Genomic DNA, 19,643 nt, shown 5'->3' with positions numbered 1-19,643 from the left:
TGCAGACAGCGGCACACGGAGCAGGGTGTGATTTTGCAGAAAGGCATCCCAAGATGAAAGAGGTGTGGTGTTCAGGGAGATAAAACCACCGAGAAGTCAGACCTTACACTGTTTGCACCGGCTGGGAAGCGCGTCCAAGGCCTCACCTTCCAGAGAGCTCAGGTCACGCAGCTGGAAGAAGACGGTGTCTACGGGGTCTGGCTCCATGTGGGAATTCTAGAGAGGAGGCAGCAAACGGGAAGCTAGTGTTTGTATATTCCTACACCCCACACGGAAACAGGCAAAGTAACTAGACAGCAAGGCAGAAATTCCCGGTTGAGATTCATAACAAAAGCAGGTGATCCCAAAGCGCACGTTTCTCAGGAGCTGAGTCCCCCCTGGGGTGGCAGGCACCCGGGAGGAGCAGGGCCGGCCCACAAGAGCAGCCCTCAGCACAGGCCACTGCGTCACAGCATTTCCCACTCAGCCCTGACCCAGAGGCCCACCTCGCTGCAGCGGTGAGAGGTGCGGGGCCTGGGCGACGTCACCTCGCAGGTGACGAAGGCACCACACAGCAGTGCACAGGATGCAACCAGACAGCAGAAGTCAGAAACAGAACATTTGAGAAATGAGGTGATAGCTTTCAGGGGGAAGTGAGAGGCAGAAGAGATCCTTTGAGAAATAATGCCTCAGATGGAAGGAACATGACATCACAGGAGCACAGCGAATGTCTTAAGTGAAAATGAAATGGGGAGGCAGAGAAGGAAGCAAGAGGAAATGACAAACACCGAGGAAAGCAGGCAAAGAAGGCCCAACAGACATGCGCCAAGTAGGAGTCTTGGGAAAAAAACAAAGCTGGGTCTCCTGGTGAAACCATTACAGCAGAAAGAGAATAAGCAAAGGCACTAAGCAGCACCAAGGCATGGAAGAGAAGGCGTACGGGGCAGGCGGCGCAGCATGAAATACAAGATAAGACAGCTGACTTGAACCCATGTCAGGAAATACATTAAACGTAAATGGACAAAACTCGCTAGTTTAAACATAAAGATCACAAAGCTAGCTTAAAAATGCCCAACAATATACAGATTCCAAAGCCACATGTAAACATAGATGTGGAAAAATTTTAAATGTAGAAATGTGGGGTAAGGGAGCACTCCCAGGAGCATGCCTGCTCCCGCTGGCCTGGGCTGCTGGTTCCCTCTCTAGGCCCTGCCCGGCCCCCCACCCGCTCTCCAGCACAGCTCAGCTCGCATCCCCAGAGAGCTGGCCCTTTGCAGAGCGCTGGCCCCACCCCCACCCCACCCCACCCCATCCCACCCCCACCACCCCACCCCCCGCACTCCCCCCACCCCCCGCGCTGGCATTGCTGGTCCAGGCTGGAGAAGGGGTCTGGCAACTCGGAACCCACACCCCGGCTACCCTGTGACCCCACGACATGCCGGCTTTCATTCCCCAGCACCCTTCCTGCGGCCAGAACACAGAGGGCCCCTCCCCCTGCTGCCACCGTCCCCCACAGGCAGGCCGCCCCCTCAGCCGAGCTACTCAGGAAGGCCCTCGGCGGGGCCAGGGGTCTGCACCCCAGAGAAGGCCTGCCACTTGCAGGCTGGTGGCTCACGAGACGCCTGGGCCAGGCACACTGGACCTGAGGGCGCCGCCCCAAACCAGGGGCAAAAGTCAATGTCCTGGATCCCAGACGCTCAAGCGCGGCCAGGGGATGCAAGCCGCAGGCTTCCTGGGTGGCCCGGTGGGCAGCACCTGCACGCTCGGGCCAGGGTGTGACCCGCTGCCTGGGCAGGAGGGGTTCCTGAAGAAGAAACAAAAATAGAAACGCTTCCCAAAGACATTCCACGCTGCTGCGCTCAATTCTTAAAAACCAGTGGCCAGGAATCCCCAGGGAGCAATGGTCCAGGGAACGCTGAGCTGCCTGCGGGGCCCAGCCGGGAGGGTCAGCAGGACTAGGAGGTGTGAGGGGAAGCGCCCCAGAGGGCAGCGTCAGGGGAATCTGCGGGGATGTCCGGGGGAGTGGGGGCGCCACTGGCGAGGGCACTGCGGCTGAGAGGCCTCCAGGAGAAAGCCCAAGGTCATGGACGCAGCAGGCTGGACATCCGGGGGGCCTGAGCTCTAGCCCATCGTCTGCCTTCTCCTGGCACCTGGAGCAAGACCTGCCCCTCCCCTGCCGGCGGTGAGCACTTCCCTTTGATCTCCGTGGCCAAAGGGCACCAGTGCTTGTGTCCACTATGGCCTCCAGGGCCCCCCTTCCGGCAGCCAGAGGCCTTCCCAGCCCGTCCCAGTGCCCTTCCTGCTCAGGCACCTCCCCGGGGCCCTGGCTGGGGTCCCATGCAACGGGCTGCTGGGCTCACCTCTGGCCTGCAGCGTCCAATAAAGGGCTGCGAGACCTGCCTGTGTGCGGGGAGGGTGTGCAGTGGGGTAATGCCCGGGGCCTCCCAGTTTCTGGATCCTAACCACCTGCCCCCCCCCCAGCGAACACCACTTGGCTGCAGCCCCAGTGTGGGGCTGGGGGGGGCTCACCCCGAGCTAGGGGCCAGGCCCGCGTCCTCACGCCTGGTCTTGCGTGCTGCCAGGCCTCGGGAGAGCAACCCGCGGAGCTGCGCGGCGGCCCGCCCCAGGCCCGGAGCGCCCCACACAGACAGAGCCCCCCCCAGCACCTGCCCACGGCGGGACCAACCAATGCTCCCAAAGGTACCTGGCCTTTGGGGTGACTGTTAAAACAGGAGGTCCCCCCCAAATGAGATGGACGGGGTGGGTGCCCAGAAATCCCAGTCACATATAAAGCTGGGGGGCTCCCAGGGATACTGGGCGACGTGGACCTGCAAAACCAGGGCCTTGAGGAGGAGCTGAGACTGGGGGCTGCCGGAGGACAAGCCCTCCTTGGGTGCCCAGCCGCACCCCTGCATCCTGATGTGCTGGCCTCGAGCAGGGCTCAGCCTGGGCACGGGGGCCCAGCGCTCACCCGGCCTGTGTGCCACGGGCGGGGCACTGAGCCCTGGGCTCTGTGGAAGGGGGGCCTGGGGAGGGCCCCGGGGTGGGGGGAGCCCTCAGTTGGCGGGCAGGCCGGGTTCCCCTGTCCAGGCGCGGGGAGCCGCCCTCGCCCCCTCCCCTGGGAGGTGAGGGGGGCGGGGAGGGCGGGCAGCTCAGGCGAGGGCGTCCTGGAGGGGCCGGGCCGCGGGGGCCACAGGGGCGGGGGACCTGCTCAAAGTCAGGACACCCCGAGCAGGAGCGGGCGAGGCGGGCGCGGCGGGGGGGCATCGCCAGGACACGCGGGCCGCAGCCCCGGGCGCAGGAGAGCGGCCCCCGCGAGGAGAGCGGCCGCGGCGTGGACACGCGGGGTGGGGGGGCCGTGCGGGGAGAACCGTCCGGGGGGCCGTGCGGGGCTCCGCGGCCCAGGAACGGGCTGATTGCGCGAGGCGCTCCCGGGGCGCGGGGCCGCCGCCTTCCCATCTGGAGACACGCGGCCACCACCGGCAAATAGGGCGGGGGACGGGCCCGGAGTCCCGCACCCCGAAAGCAGCCGGACACCGCGGCGGGGCGCGCTTGGGAGGGCGCGGGGCGGGGCGCGGCGGGGCGGGCGCGGGGTGGGGCGCATTGGGGCGGGGGAGGGCGGGGCGCGGGGGGGCCGGGGCGCGGCGGGGCGGGGCGCGGGGTTCGGGGGGCGGGGCGCGGGGGCCCCTCGGGAGGGGGCGCGCCGTGCCGCCCGCCAGCGCCGCGCGTGTCCGCTGGCCTCGGGCGCGCGGGGGGGCCACGGGGCAGCGCGGGTGTCGCGGGGGCCGCGCCGGCCGCAGCCCCTCCCGCCGTCGCTGGCCGGGGCGCTGGAAGGGCCCTGCCCCGGGGCCCGCGGGGTGCGGTGGGCGGCAGAGGGCGCCATCCGACTGCCCGGCGGGGCGCGGGAAGGTCCCCTGGGCCCCGGCCGGCCCGGATGCGCGGGCTCCTCGCCACCCGGCTGCCCAGACCGGTCCGAACGCCCAGCGCCCCGCTGCGGCGGTCACGGGGAGCAGGGCCCGCGGGCGGTCTGCACTTGGGCCTGGCCCGCGGGGCGCGGACGCCAGCGCCTGAGCCAGGCCTGCTGGAAGCCGCGACGTGACCCTCCAGCGGGGCTGTGCGTCGGAGGGCAGCGGGACCCCCACCCCGTGTCCACATTCTGCACCAGCCCGGGAGATCCTGGAGCCCCGCTGAGCTGAGGACCGGGAGGCTGTGGGGCTCAGCGGGCGGGGGAGGGAGGAGACAAGGGCGCGCATTCCGGCCCCCACCCCCGAAGCGGCCAGGACCCCAGCAGATGGCCTTGGGAAGCCTCTGACCTGCCCCGAGAAAGGGTCCCGGGAAACCCAGTTTTTAGAGTCCATTTGTGGAACGACCATTAAGATTTAAAATAATCAGGCCTCCCTGGGGGCGCGGGGGCGCAGGGGCGCGGGGGCGCGGGGGCTAGTCTCCGGCTTTCAGCCTCTCACCAGCCACTGACCTGCAGCCAGAGTGTAACCCCCCAGGGAGCGAGCCCCACGGCGCAGCAGACCTCTCCCGTCTCCCCGCTGCTCCCCTCAGCGGCGGATCGGCCTGTTCTGCACCCCACTGTGTCACTGGGGAGTCCTCTCACCCCCGCACCTCTGGCCTGCACCCAGTTCTTGTGTGCATCAATGAATAAAATAAATCTTTAAAGGAAAAAAAGATTTAAAATGATCGTGGCCCAGACGTACCCCCCTGCCCAGACATGGCCCCTCACCCAGAGCTTCCAGAAGGGTCCGAGGACGCCATCACCTGCCCTTCCGCGTGCTGCCATGTGTTCCCACGAGCCAGGCGCTGGGCGAGACAGCCGGGGCTTCGGGGCGAGGGCCTGGCCCCACGCAGGCCTCACCACATCTGCGCCGCAGAGAAGCCTGGGCACCCCACACGCAGCTCCTCCTGCAGGTCCGGGCTCTTCAGCGCCCCCACTCTGCTCCCCCAGGGCCTCACCTGCCCCTCCGGCCACCTGGTCTGATCAGGGTCCAGCCGGGTCCTCCTGCCGCCTCCCAGGGTCCAGCCTCCTCACCCCTCAGACGTGGGTGAGCCCAAACACAGCAGGCCCTCGCCCTCTGCTGGCCCCACCTGCGCCCAGGCCAGCCTCTCCCCGACTCGGCCGCTCCGCGGCTTAGGCCCGCCTTCTGCGGGCGCGGGCCAGGTCGGGAGGGGGCAGGACTGGGCCCAAGCCCAGCCCAAACAGCCTCTGGGCCGCCTGAGCTTCCTTCCGGGGGAGCCCCGTACCCCCCATTTTTGTTTATCCCAAGAGCTGGCTCTGAGCCAAGACACACCCGGCACACACGGGGTCAGTGCTCGCTAGGCAGGTGCTGCTCACCAGCCAGGTGCCCCCCAGCACCCCCGGGCACCAAGCCCTCTGGCTGAAAGCAGGAGCTCAGCACGAAAGGAGAGGACCAGGAGCCCGGCCCAGGCCCCCAGTGTTCTCTGGGGCTGGGGGCCACCCCAGTCCAGGAGGGTCAGGCCAGGCATGTGTGCTTCATTTCGTGCCCCTTCATTCCACTGTCGATGGCGGACGCTGCCCCCCGCCCCCTCCATCCGGGGCCCCCGAAGACCGCTGGCGGCTGGGGACCCCATGCTGGAGGGCACAATACCCGGCTCCACCTGGCAGCCCCAGGGAGGGGCTTTAGAAACATCTGGGCGTCTGGTCCCCATAATTACCCCCCCATAATTACCTATTGCGCCCCCCATAATTACGCTCCAGTCTGCGGCCCTGGGACCAGAGCGTCCTCAGAGCTGTCACCTGGCCCAGGCCTGGCCAGAGGAGGTCAGGAAGCAGCTGATGACCCATCGGGACCGCCCTGCAGCCTCAGCCCTGCCCCGGGCCCGGCTTGCGTCCAGGGGCAACAGAGGCCAGGGGGCCGGGGTCTCTCCCATTCAGCCTCCTCGGCTGGGCCAGCCAGCGGGCCACCGGGGGGCCCGGACCCCGACTCCAGATTTCTGGGCCCAGCACTAATGTTCTGGGCGCCGGATGCCCAGGGGTGCGTGGCTGTGCTCCCACCGGGGTGGGCTGGGGGACGGAGACCACCTTTATTGGGTTGGGGGAGGGACATGCTGCCAGGGTGGGCCCCAGGGCCAGGTGCCACAGGTGGGGCTGGGGGGCTCCGAGCTGCTCCAGGCACCGGCCCGCGAGCTCCCGAGACGCGCCCCGAAGCGAATCGCGGGCTCTGAGCCTCGCGGTGAAGCCGGCGCGGGGGCGGGAGCTGCAGGTGAGGCGCCCGCGGGTCGGGGGGCGCGCGGCGCCGCAGGCGGGGGTCTCCCGAGGGGCGCGGGGCCTTTGTTCCGGCGCCCGCGGGCCGGGGAGCGGGCCGCGCGCCCCTGAGCGGCCGGGTCCCCGCGAGCCGGGGGCGCCGGGGCTTCCTGGAGGTGGGGCCCGGGCGCGATCGGGGTGCGCCGCCCCGGTGCCGCCGCGGGGTGCGGGGCGAGGGCAGCGGGCGAGGGCGGCGGCGAGCCCCGGCCCCCCCGGTCCCCCCGGCCCCCCGCCCCCGCCCCCCGCGGCGGCCGCCTCGGCCCCGCGCCCGCGGCCCGGCTCCGGCTGACGTCACCTGCCCCCGAGCCGCGCGCGCTGATTGGCTGCGGGTGACGTCAGGGGCTTTTTCGCTCGGCATGACCTCACCGCGCCCGCCCCGCCCGCCCGCCCGCCCGCCTGTCACTCGGGCGCCCGCCCGCCGCGCCCCGCCCGCACCCCGCGCCCCGCCCGCACCCCGCCCGCCGCCCCCGAGCCGAGCCGAGCCCGCCGCCCGCCGCCGCCGGCCCGGGGGATGCGCGCCCCCCGCGCGCGCCCGCCGCACTGCGCGCCCCGGCCCGGCGAGCGCTCCCCGCGGCGGCGGCGACGGCGACGCGGCCCGCACGTCCCTCGGCCCCTGCCGGCTGCGCGGGCCCCGCCGGGCCCAGGGGCGGCGCGGCCGGGGGGCGCCCTGAGGCGGCGGGGCCCGGAGCGCGGCCAGGTGAGCGCGGGCCGGCGGGGCGCGCGGCGGGCGGGGGGCGGGCGCGGGCGGCCGGGGGCCGGGAGCCGCCCGAGCCGCCCCTCGGCCATTCCGGGCTGCGCGGGCGGCGGGCGCTCCGGACCCGGGCACTCGAGGGCGGCCGCGGCCTGCCGGGGGGACCTGCGGGGGGACCTGCGGGGGGACCTGCGGGGGGACCTGCGGGGGGGACCTGCGGGGGTCCTGCCGGGGGGGACCTGCGGGGGGACCTGCCGGGGGGACCTGCGGGGGGACCTGCCGGGGGGACCTGCGGGGGTCCTGCCGGGGGGGGGACCTGCGGGGGGACCTGCCGGGGGGACCTGCGGGGGGACCTGCCGGGGGGACCTGCCGGAGGACCTGCCTGGCGCCGGCTCCAGCCCCAGCCCCGCTGGCCAGGCGCTCTCGGGGCGCAGAGCCGGAGAAGGTCGTCCGGCCCCGGGGGCCGGGAGGCGGGCGGGGGCCGGGCCGGGCCTCTCCCCTGCGGCCGGCCGCGGGCACCCGCCTCCTGCGCTCCGCGGCCTCTGGAATAAAGACCCGCTGCAGAGGCAGCGCGGGGGCTGCGGGCGGGGCTGGCACTGCCAGGCTGAATGCCATCAGCCTGCCTCGGCTGATCTGCCCACCTGGGGGGCACCTAGGGTGCCCAGGCCTGGGAGGAGGGTCAGAGTGGACCCCGCGCCCCTCCCCCGGCACCCCCGGAGAGTGGCCCTCCGGCCCCTGCTGCAGACTTGCTGGCTTCCGCTGGGCGTGGGGGTGCTCCGCTGCGGGGGGGGGGGTGGGGGGGGATTCTGGCGCTGCGGCAGGAGGGGCAGTGGGTGGCGGAGCCGGCAGGACGTTGGCAGGACACGTGCAGGCTGGCAGTGGTTCCCTGCATCCTGGGGCGGGGGGAGCTGCTGACCCTGGAGCGGGGCTCCCCTGGTTCCGTCCCTGCCCCCACCGGGCTGAGAGGCCTGAGGCTCCAGGTGGCCTCCCACCCTGGACTGCCTTGGGGCAGAGGGGGCCGTGTCGCTCCCCCAGGGGCGCGTCCCTACCTGCCGGTGCACCCAGGGTCAGCCAGGACCCTCCAGATGGGCGCCGGGGGGGGGGGGGGGGGCTGAGAGCTCCTCCAGACCCCTGACTCAAACCCCTCCCGCTGCCCTCAGCCTCCGGGCTGCTCCGGCCTCGGCACAGTGAGAACCTGCAGAGGACGACAGGCGGACAGAGGGTCGAAGCCGCTTCTGCTCCAGGACCCTGCCTGGGCGTCTCTCCTCCCGAGCCAAGGCTGACCCCGGGGCCAGAGGTTTCACCCGCACGGAGGCCTGGGGCGCCACCGCCAGGGTGGCCCAGCTGAGGGTGCAGGGGTGCCGTGCGTGTGTCCTGCGTGCGCAGCCTGGGGAGAGGCCGGGGGCAGCCCCATCTCGGGAGGCGCGGGCAGGCCGTGGGCACCGGCTGTTCGGGCAGTGGCCGCGCTGTGTGTTGCACGGGGCCGGGGCCAGCGGCAGGCCCACGGGATAGTGGGTCAGGACACCAGTGGGAGCAGGGACTCCTAGGCCTGCCCGTCAGGACCCCGGCCAGGCCCTCCCCCTACCCCCACCCTCAACCGGAGCTAAGGGCCAGCGGCCTCCCCAGGCTGGGCTGGCTCTGTTGACCTTGCCTTTGGCCCAGCAGGGGCAAGGCAGAGGCCAGTGTGGGTCTTATCGCATGCCCCCGAGCTGAGACGGGAGAAGCGTGAGGCCCTTTGGGGTCTCCGAGGAGACGAGTGGAGGTACAGGAGAGCTGGGCTGTGCGGGCGCCCAGGCACCTGCCTCGCCGTGTGGGTGCTCAGGTCACCACCCTCCAGGCACCCCGCTGGCCCTAGCTGTGGCAGCCTGCCTCCCAACTGGCCCGGGGTGCCAAGCTGGACACCCCTCCACGCTGGCGCCCCATTTTCCCCACGTGTCCAGGCATGGCACGCTGAGTGAGGCCAGCCCCCATCCTCGCCTGGGGAAGGGCCCTGCAGCACGCAGCACCGAGCAGAGGTACCTAGGGGCACCGTGGCGGGCAGCGGGCTGCTCCTGGCCAACACATGCCGGGACATGAACAGGGTGATGGGGCCAGGACGGGGGGCACCCGGGTGCAGAGCATGAGGACATGTGCACAGGAGACCAAGGTGCGAAGGGGTGTGTCCAGCCACACCCCCCTACCTGGAAAGGGGGCTGCCCAGCAGGCAGGGAGGGGCCTCCTGCCTTCAGTGGGGACCACCGCCCCCAGCACGGAGCATTTGCAGGGCCCCTGGGGCGAGCACCCGCCAGCTGTGGCAGGGCCGCTGCTGATCGTGGCCCCTCTGGGTCCCCAGGGTGGGGTCTGAGAACCACAAGGTTCTCTTAGTGGGGAGGCCCCAGCTCCCCCTCATCCTGCCCCTCCATGCCCATCTGGCCCCTCACCGGCTCAGGGCTGGCCAGGGCCCCCTACCCTGGGCTGTGTGAGGCCCGGCTCCACAGCATCTTCAGGAGGTGGGGTGCACCACCGCGCCCCAGGAGCTTGAGGTCCAAGCAGTCCAGGGGTGGGCACAGAGCTCAGGCCGGACCTTGGCCGGGAGCAGGGAGAGAGCTGCAGAGCTGAGCGTGTGCTCGGGCACTGGGGCGCCGCGGGCCCGTGGGTGCAGCACGGGAGGACCCTGCCACCTGGCCGGGACATGGCGCCTAGGGCCGCCCGCTCACTCCTGGGCACCTGCAGGGGCGGAGCGAGGGGGCTCCTGCCGCAGCGCCCGCTCCTGGCTGCCGCAGCGGTTGCCTGGCACCTCTGCTGTTGCCATGGCAACACGGAGGTGCTAACTTGCTAATGAGTCCCCCTGGCTGCAAATAACAATACCGCAGTGGTTAATGGGCGCACCAGAGGGCTCCTTGGGAGGGGGACGACAGGGTGGGGGACCAGGTAGGGCCGAGGAGCCCAGCCGCCCGCCCCTCCGCCTCCTGCCCCTGCCCACCCGGCCAGCCGGCTCTCCCCGCGCTCCCCTCCGGCCCTGGCTTCCCTGTTGGGCTCCCCCGCCCCTCCACCCTTTCTGCGGCCACCGCCGCCCTCCCCTGCAGTGGTGGTGCCTGCAGGCGCCCCTCCCTCCCTGCCCCCCACCATGCTGGAGCAACCCCCCCACCCCCCCCACCCCCGGTGCTCTGAGCCCTCGCCGGCACAGGCCCCTCGGGCCGGCTGGGGCTGCACTTGAGAAGTGCCTGGAGGTCCTGGTGGTTCACGGCCTGACAAACGTCAGGGGAGAGCCAGGATTCCCCAAAACAGCTTTACAGAAATTGAATTGGGGGCCCCTCAGCAGGCAGGCAGGCAGGACTCCCCTTAGACAGAGCCCCAGGCCGTGGGCTTCGCCCCTCCAGGCAGCTCTTCAATTGAACCCTCCCGCTGTGCCCTCAGGAGGGGCAGCTGCCCAGGCTGCACACCAGCATCCTGCCCCCCAGAGGTGCCGCTGGGGGGGGTCTCTGTGCACCCCCACACCTGCCTCTCGGGGGGGCCCCCAGGTGCAGGGCAACATGCAGGCCCAGAGTGCCTCCCCGATGCCCATGTAGCTGCGGTGGGAGCTCACCGGGAGCGTGGCGGGGTGTGGTGGGAGACACCTGAGGAGGCAGCCCGTGGCCTGGGCTTCGGGCCAGGCTCCTTGGGGTGACCTTGGCCTGGTCCACCCTCCCTGACTCTAAAGCAGCCATGTTTCCTGACGCCGCGGCCTCCCCAAGGCTGTGGGGCCTGCGTGGCTTGCAAGAAAGGCCTGTCCTGGCCAGTGACAGGACAGGTGACCCCTCGGGGGGCCGCAGAGGTCACTCCCCATCCCCCCAGGGGCTTGCTCAGGCTTCCCTGCTCATTCCCCAGCCTCCGCGCAAGGGCCCTGGAGGTCGGGCCAGGTCTAGCAGCCCAGAGCCCTAGGTGTGGCCCCCACCCTGGCCCTGGTCCTTGGGCTGAGCTCCGCCTGCCCGCAGCTGGCCCCAGCCGGGCCTGCACCGACCAGGACACGGCTCTGCCAGGCAGGTGGCTACCAGTGCGCAGGGCCTGCGAGGGCCCACAGGGTGGGGGGGCCTCCCGCGCCCCCAGGCCCTGCCCTGGCCACTGCTCCAGGGCCCCTGGACATAGGGAGGCAGCCCTGACCAACCGTCCCTCTGTGGTGCCCTGTCCACCCGCCGCAGTCGGGATGACCCGCTTACGGCAGGGCTCTGCGGGGCGAGGGGGCGGCGGGTGAGGGGCAGGGGCTTGGCGGGGAGGGCAGGTTCCCGCCCACCTTACGAGGGGCCAGAGGCGGCGGTCAGTGGCCTGAGGAGGGGATGTCAGTGACCCCGGGAAAGGGCGGCATGTTCCAGAACGAGGGAGGGTCCGCGGTGCCTGTGCGTCCACCCGCGCCTGCTCGCTCTGCGGTCCCCAGTAGCCGGCAGGTGACCGGCCCTCCAGCTCGGGGGCCGCACTCCGGCTTGCCCCTGAGATGGGGGTGACTTCACTCAAGAGCCAAAGGGACGCCGATGCCCCAGAGGGAGGCAGCCCCAGGCGGGGGTCGGGCTCCCCACTGCAGGGCCCGGCCTGGGCAGCAGCAGCAGCGCTGACCAGCACCCCTCTCCCCGCCCGCAGGTCTAGCGCCATGCCCAGTCCCTCAGCGCTGTAGGCCGCGTCTCGCCAGGGGCCACCCCCTCCCCGCCGCCACTGCCCCACCATGGCCGGAGACCGGCTCCCTCGGAAGGTGATGGATGCCAAGAAGCTGGCCAGCCTGCTGCGGGGCGGGCCCGGGGGGCCGCTGGTCATCGACAGCCGCCCCTTCGTGGAGTACGACAGCTGGCACGTGCTCAGCTCCGTCAACATCTGCTGCTCCAAGCTGGTGAAGCGCAGGCTGCAGCAGGGCGCCGTGACCATCGCGGAGCTCGTCCAGCCGGCCGCACGCACCAAGGTACACGCCCCCCGCCCGCCCCGCAGCAGGCCCCGACCCCGGCCCCGGCCCGGCGCGAGGCCCTGGGCCAGCCCACCCTGGGGCCTGGCGGGCTGCCCTGCCCCTCTGCTCCCCACTGGAGAGGCGGGAACACCCTCCCCGGGGGCCCTCGCTGACACCTGCTCCTTCCCATGCCTCTGACCCTGTCGGGGTCCTCACCCAGCCCCCAGGAGGTCTCCACACGCCAAACAGGGATGTGGCCTGGCCCCTCCTGGGGCTCCCCGGCCGGCGGCTCGGTGGGCGCTACTGTGGGGCGGGGCGGGGCGGACAGCCAGCCATACCCTCGGCGAGGGAGGGTTCCCCGGGAGGGGGCGGTCAGGCCTCTCCTCTTGGGTCGCGAGTGACCCAGAGTGCTCTCTGGCCCCCAGGAATGTCTCAGCCACCACTGTGGACGGTCCTGTCACCGCTCCCGGGAGCAGCAAGTCCAGTTACGGGGCCCATTTAGCCAGTGCCCAGGCAGACAGTGGCACCTGGGGGTGGCGTGCCAGGCCGTCTGCAGACTGCGGGATGGTCTCAGGCCCAGGCTCTGCCCCTGAAGAGCTGGGATGCGAGAGGGCCCAGGTGGACCCGCCTTGGGGGTATCCCCTGCCCGAGGCCAGCACTGGCTCCCGCAGCCACAGCCTCCAAGGAGGGGAACCCAGTGATTAATCACCCCGCAGGACTCCGGGCCAGAGCGCGATGCCATCGGCTGCTGGTGATATCAGCGCCCCGGCTGGCACTCAGTTGGCCTGAGGCTGAGTGGGGGGCGGGGCGCCTCCGGGCCCGGCTGGGCCGGCACATCTGGCCGGTAGAGGGGTCCCCCGTCCCACTTGGACACCTGCAGTTTCCCCATCACTGGCACAGAGCGCCAGGGCCCCAGCCAGAGGCACCGCGATGGGCAGTGTCCGTTGCCAGGGCCGCCCTGGGAGCATCCCTGAATGGGCGCCCGTGTGACCCCTGGGGCCTGTTCCACCCCTGCGGCCAGGGAGTGTCCTCAGTCCTGTCCAGGTACAGGCGGGGAGCGGGTGACCACTGGCCTCACCCTGACCGCTGGCCTCACGGTCCCCAGGTGGAGGCCACGGAGCCGCAGGACGTGGTGGTCTATGACCAGAGCACCCGGGATGCCAGCGTGCTGGCCGCGGACAGCTTCCTCTCCATCCTGCTGAGCAAGCTGGACGGCTGCTTCCACAGCGTGGCCATCCTCACAGGTGCGTCCTGCCTCTGTCATGGGGCTGAGGGGCTGGGAGGAGCTGGGCTCCAGCCCAGGCCAGCGTCTGCCTGGATGGGGGGGTCTCGGCTACTGGGGCCCACTGTCCCGCTGCCTGGGCCCTCACATTTCAGAAACCCTCCAATGGGACCCACCCCACCAGGAGCAGGTGCAGGGGTGGCGGGGGACACGTGTCCCTGGAAGCCAAGAGCGACCGCTCAGAGCCCCTCACTCGGCAGCATCCAGCCCTGCTGGGAGGGCTCCTGGTGCTGCTGTGTGGGGTGCCTGCAGAGGCTCCCCCCGGGCTCCCCACCCCAAAACCAGTCCAGCCAGCCTGGAGGTGGGGACACCCCGGGCACCCGCAAAGCCTCCCCACAGGTGGTGACTGAGGGGGCATCTGTGGAGCCTCCCAGCCAAGGTGGCAGGGTCTCGGGCCCTGGAGCTGCCTCCCGCCCAGGCCAACGCGCGCACGCACAACAGGCCTTGGCCGCGCACCTGCCTGAACTCCCACCAGCAGCACGGCGGGTGCACTCCCGCGCCCACTCTCTGCGCCCTGGGCCTGCGCCCTGGGCCTGCACCGCGGCCCACCAGGGTCGGTCGTGGGCTGAGCTGCCCGGGGCAGATGGGTGTGCGTGCACCCGGGGTCCCGAAGCCAGGAGCGCAGGCCCTCTGACCAGAGCCGGGAGAGGGTACGCTCCCTGCCTGGCCGTGCAGGCCCGCGTGGGGCCCCTCCGGCAGGCACGAAGCCCTGTGCCCCGACTTTGTCTCGCAGCAGGGCAGGCGTGGCTGGGGTGGGCGGGAGGAGGGCGCTTCTGGGCCTGGCTGCCAGCTCCGGGCCCTGGGGCGCCCACTCCGGCCCCCTCTTGACTTGGCCCCACAGCGCCCACCAGTAACGAGCACCTTCCCCGCTCCACATGGCTCTTCCCAAGCCTGCGAGGACAGGGTGACGTGAGGAGAGGGGTGCTCCCCCCAGGGAGGACAGATGGGCCCCCTCCTTGGAGGTGCAGAGTCCAGATGAGGGCGACGCACCTGGAGGGGAGGAATGCGCCCCTCCCAGGCAGCTGTGAGCCCCCCAACTGCAGGGCCAAGCAACTATGGGGTGTGGGCCAGAGGGGAGCCTGTGCCTCTAAGGGCCCAGTGGCTGCAGCCTGTCTCCTCTGCAGTGGGACAGGTGTGGTCCGCGCCGACCCAAAGCCCAGCAGGGAGGTGGGGACTGGAGGACGGTGGGGGAGCAGGGTGCTGCCCTCGAGGGGTGGAGGGGGCTCTGCTGGCCCCAGCGCTCCCTTGTGTGGAGTCTGGACAGAGGAGAGAGGGGTGCCCTCTGACGCTAGATGCAGAGCAGGCAGGGCTGGGGGCCCTTCCTGAGCAGAGGCACCTCTCGGGCACCTCGGAGGCAGGGGTCCCCCGCGGGCCAGAGGACGTGTGGGTCTAGAGCCCGTACAGACTAAGCTGCCGCCCAGGGGCTCCGGTCAGGGGGCCCCCGCCCCCATGGCTAGCCGCTGCAGAGGGCCTGGGAAGGCCCTGGGCCGGCGGGTGGGGGCTCTGGAGAGATGGCCCAGGCCCTGCTCCCCAGGGCTACCCCCAGGGGCCGCCGGGAGAGCCCTGGCTCTGCCCTGTGTGGGCTGGATGGGCCAAGCCCAGCAAAGCCTCCTTGGGGTGCCACAGCCGTGGCCCCTCCCTGCGCCAAAAGCTGGTTCCCCTTCTCCAAGGCTTGTGCCCAGCCCAGAGGGCCCCTCTTCTGTGGCCCCAGTGCCAAGCCTCTGTGGGGCGGGGCGTGCACACCGCAGCGTTCTGCTTGGGATCTGCGCAGAATGGCCGCTGGGCAGGCCGGGGCTGGAGACCAAGGCCCCCAGGAAGCACCAGGTCCCAGCGCAGCCTGCTCGGCAGACCTGGGGCGGGGGAGCAGGCCTGGGCTGGCCTGAGCCCCTGTCTCTTTCCTCAGCCGCCTACGTGGGGCTCAGTTGTCTGTGGACCCAGAGACCCACTGGGGAGCAGCAGCCCCCAGGCTTGCGCGGGGACTCTGCAGGGGGACTTGTGCCCCCAAGGTGGCCAGCCCCAGGTGCTGCTAGGCGGCCCTATGGAGGGCCGGCAGCCACTGGGCGCCAGGGGGTCGGAGGTGACCCCCGCAGCCCGTTGTCCCCCGGCTGCACAGGGAATTCCCGGGGCCGCGTGGCGGGCAGGGTGAGGACACCGCAGCTGAGGCCCAGCTCTGCAGGCAGTCGCTCTCCAGCGAGATTCGGCCTGAGGCCCGCCTGGCAGGAGGTGGCCCTGTGCCCACCTGTGGCCGTGGCCTTGGCTGTGGGGAGGCAGCAACCACATGCCCGCCACGTGCCCATGCACCCCGCCCCAGGGCCCCCCAGTGCGGCCCCTCTGCACCTCCATCTTCTGCCGGCGGGCCTGGCCTCACACAGCACTGTGCCCTGCCGGCCACGCCGGTTCCAGGATGACGTCATGTCGGGGGGGCCCTCAGAAGCCCGTGCGGGCCGGCCCCTAGGCGGGGAGGGCTGGCCCATCCGGGAGAGGCGGCCTGGCCAGCCACGTGTGGGGGACGCTGCTCCCAGGCCTTGTGGTCATGGCAGGAGCCCCCGGGCCCCGAGCCGGGCCTATACGTGGCCGTGCTGGCTGGCGACCGGGAGCCCAGGTTTATGGGCATCGCAGCAGCGTCCTGGGGCTGGCCCCTAATTAGCCGGCGGGCTGTGGGTGTGGTGCAGGCCGGAAAGGCAGAGCGCCGGCCCCCACCGCCCGCTGTGCAGGCAGAGGCTCCAGCCGGCAGCAGGCTGGGTGGGGTGGGGTGGCCCCCCGGAGGGAGCCCAGGGTCCCCGCCTGCCCCCGCCGCCCACCGTGCCGGTCCTGTGCTCCCTCTGCAGGGGGCTTCGCCACCTTCTCCTCCTGCTTCCCTGGCCTCTGCGAGGGCAAGCCCGCTGCCCTGCTGCCCATGAGCCTCTCCCAGCCCTGCCTGCCCGCGCCCAGCGTGGGCCTCACGCGCATCCTGCCGCACCTGTACCTGGGCTCGCAGAAGGATGTCCTGAACAAGGTGGGTGCGGGCTGGGGGCAGGTGGGGGGCGGCGGGGCCCTGGGCAGAGCCGGCTGGGGGCAGGGCCGGCAGGCCCCGGGGGAGGAGGGCGCCCTGCCTGCGCCTGGAGCCACATGCCAGGAGGGTGATGTCACTGGGCCCCTGGCCAGCCTGAAAGAATCCCCTGTTGTAAAAATGGTGACTAGGGAACAGGGTGAGCCGCCACCCAGGGATGTGAAATTCCTGGGAGCGACTGACCACGGGCGGTGGGTGGGGCCCACTCCACCCCCCCGCAGCCTTCTGTGGGGAGCCGGGGCGGGGCTCCGGCCCCCCCTCAACCTCCTGTCCCTGCCCCCTGCCCACCCCACTCCTGCCCCAGGACCTGATGACACGGAACGGCATAAGCTACGTCCTCAACGCCAGCAACTCCTGCCCCAAGCCGGACTTCATCTGCGAGAGCCGCTTCATGCGCGTCCCCATCAACGACAGCTACTGTGAGAAGCTGCTGCCCTGGCTGGACAGGTCCATCGAGTTCATCGGTGAGCGGGCGGGCGCGTGGGGGGGAGAGGCGGGGAGGGCTGGCGCGGGGGCCGCTGCGCCCCGAGCGGGACCGTGGGCAGCAGCAGCCCTCACCCGGCCCACGCCCGCCCCTAGATAAAGCCAAGCTGTCCAGTTGCCAGGTCATCGTCCACTGTCTGGCCGGCATCTCCCGCTCCGCCACCATCGCCATCGCCTACATCATGAAGACCATGGGCATGTCCTCCGACGACGCCTACAGGTGGGCGTCCCCGCCCCCCCCCCAGGGCGGCCGGTGGGCGCGGCGGGCGGCCGGGGCCAGGGGACGCCCAGTCCGACCGCGCTGCCTGTCCCCAGGTTCGTGAAGGACCGGCGCCCGTCCATCTCGCCCAACTTCAACTTCCTGGGCCAGCTGCTGGAGTACGAGCGCAGCCTGAAGCTGCTGGCCGCCCTGCAGGGCGAGGGCGGCCCCCGCCCCGGAACCCCCGAGCCCCCCCTGGGCCCCGCGGCCCCACTGCCACCCCTGCCACCACCTACCTCAGAGAGCGCCGCCACCGGGAGCTCGGCGGCCACCGCGGCCAGCGCGGGCGGGGAGGCCCCGGCCCCGGCCCCCGCCCCGGCCACCAGCGCGCTGCAGCAGGGCCTGCGCGGCCTGCACCTGTCCTCCGACCGCCTCCAGGACACCAACCGCCTCAAGCGCTCCTTCTCCCTGGACATCAAGTCGGCCTACGCGCCCAGCCGGCAGCCCCACGACCCCGGCGCCCCCGACCCGGCCGAGGCGCCCAAGCTCTGCAAGCTGGACAGCCCTTCGGGGGGCGCGGTGGGCCTGCCCTCGCCCGGCGCCGACAGCCCCGAGGCGGCCCCGGAGACCCGGCCGCGGCTCCGCCGGCGGCCCCGGCCTCCCGCCGGCTCCCCCGCGCGCTCCCCGGCGCCCGGCCCCGGCCTGAACCTCGCCGACGCCGCGCGGCAGACTCCGCGGCACGGCCTCTCGGCCCTGTCGGCGCCCGCGCTGCCCGGCCCGGGCCAGCCCGCCGGCCCCGGGGCCTGGGCGCCGCCGCTGGACTCCCCGGGCACGCCCTCGCCCGACGGCCCCTGGAGCTGCAGCCCCGAGGGCGCGCAGGGCCCGGGCGGCGCGCAGGGCGCGGGGGGCGCGCAGGGCGCGGGGGGCGCGCGGCTCGCACCCCTCGGCCGGGCGGGCGGCGCGCGGCGGCGGCGGGAGGCGCTGCGGGCCGAGGCCCTGGACGCGCGGCCCGGCTGGCCCGACGGGCCGGCCCCGGACACGCAGCTGCAGCGCCGCTGCCAGCGGGAGTTCGAGGAGGGGCGCGCGGGCGGCGAGGAGCGGGCCGGGCTGGGCGCGCCGGCGGGCGCCGAGGCCATCCGCGTGTCCTGACGCCCGGCCCGGGGACCCCCCCCCCCCCGCCGGCCCAGAGGGCGCTCCCCGCCGCGAGGCTCCCCAGGGGCAGACCCGGTTTTGTATTTATCGAGGCCGCGGCGGGGCCGCCCTCGCCCCCAGCCCGCGGCTGCAGCCGACCCGAGTCTAAGCAATACGAGGGCGCCTCCAGTGTCAGGCTGGGGCGCCAGGCCTGGGGGGGCCCCGCCCCCAGGAAGCACTGCTGAGGGCTGCGAAGAGGCTGCCCGGCTTTCCTGCACTTTTTACATAAGAAAAAGGAGAAAAAGGAAAAAAATCCTTTGCCACAAGCTGAGCCGCCCCCCCCCCCTGCTCCTGTCCGGGCCCCACGGGGGTGTCCCCCCAGCCGGGGTGTGGTGGGGCGCAGCCGCCGGGCTGCCCAGGCGGTCCCGGCTGGGTGTAGAACAGGGTAGGCCTCAGGGGAGGGCCCCGCGGAGCTGGGATGGAACCCCGCCTGGCCCCACCGTGTGGGCGCCCTGGGGCCCAGCCCGCCTGCAGCCCCCACCCCGGCCGGCGCAGCTGGGGTGACCCCTCGTCCAGGTCTCCCGCGCCCGCGCAGGTTGGAACTCAGGCCCGGTCCTCAGGCCCAGGGGCTTCCGGGAGGGGCGCTCTTTGCAGGGCCGGGGCGGAAGCCCTCACCCTTTTGCTTCCAGGGCCTTAGCTCCGGGAGAGCCTCCTCCAGGCGGAGGGAGACCCTGACATGAGCAGACCCTGCAGGTGCCCCCATGTCTCTGCCCCCCATGGGGTCTCCCAGGAGAGTCCCCCCCACACCTCTTTCCCAGGGGAACTCCCTCCTCGGAGTCTCCCCGCATCCTTAAGGCGATAGTCCCCACTCCCGGCGCCTCCGGCCCTGCTGGGCGTGGCGAGCAGGAGGAAAGGCTCAGCTGCCCCCACTGCCCCGGACCACCGAGCCTTTGGCAGCGGGAGAAGGTAGGTGTCCGGCTTAGCTGCCCAGAGGCCGGGGGACCGTCCCCTCCGAAGAGGTCGGGCTTGGCATCTGGGGTGCCCAGGACTGAGTCATGGGGCGGCCGGGAGTGGGGGCTGCCCCAGCGCCTGGGTCTGGTTCTTCTCTCTGTTTTTTTCCTCCACAATCTTCTGTCCCTGTCAACCCTCCTTTAAGCAAAGTCCTGCTCCGCCCCTTCTGTCCTGACCCTGTTGCCCAGAAAATAAGCTATCATTGTTGTATTTGCAATCTATGGATTAGAGGTTTAAGTATTTATTATTGGTTAATTATTATTATTATTATTATTATTGATTATGTAAATCTGCCTCCTGTCTGTCTTGTTGGGTTTCGGAGGTGACCCTAGGTGTGGAGGATGCACTGCTCCCGCCTCCGCCCCCACCTCATGCTGTCCAGGAGACGGTCGGGGCCGCTGGCTGGGCCCCAGAACTCTGCAGGCAGGTCGCACGCCCTCCCCCCTCCTCAGGGCTGCCGGCACCTCACGTGGCTTCTGTCCTGGAGTGTGGGGGGCCCACCCAAAGCGAGCTGCTGAGATGGGGCAGAGGTCCTGGTTTGGCCTTTTCTGCGCTGGGGGACCGGGACCACTTGCACCCACTGTCCCCTCCTGACCCTCCCGCCAGGCCAGTGCCCTGGCATTGGGGGTCATCCCCAGAATGGACCCAGCCCCCTCCTATTG

General features: G+C 71.5%; 2 protein-coding genes across 2 annotated transcripts in view; one reads left to right on the top strand and one right to left on the bottom strand.

The window, feature by feature from the left end:
• The window catches only part of TNNI2 (troponin I2, fast skeletal type), a 171,015-nt gene that overhangs the window by 102,172 nt on the left and 49,200 nt on the right, over positions 1–19,643 (bottom strand). The gene's annotated exons all lie outside the window — the stretch shown is intronic.
• Positions 11,614–17,988, top strand: DUSP8 (dual specificity phosphatase 8; the record flags this gene model as incomplete). Its single annotated transcript, XM_084249805.1, has 6 exons — positions 11,614–11,844; positions 12,932–13,070; positions 15,937–16,103; positions 16,462–16,621; positions 16,737–16,860; positions 16,956–17,988. 6 exons carry the CDS (start codon positions 11,614–11,616, stop codon positions 17,986–17,988), a joined length of 1,854 nt encoding a protein of 617 aa, XP_084105931.1.

The sequence above is a fragment of the Talpa europaea genome (assembly GCF_964194135.1).
Source record: "Talpa europaea genome assembly, chromosome: 1".
NCBI lineage: Eukaryota > Metazoa > Chordata > Mammalia > Eulipotyphla > Talpidae > Talpa > Talpa europaea.
The sequence above is the reverse complement of the archived record's forward strand: the minus strand, read 5'-3'. Positions and strand labels throughout refer to the sequence as shown.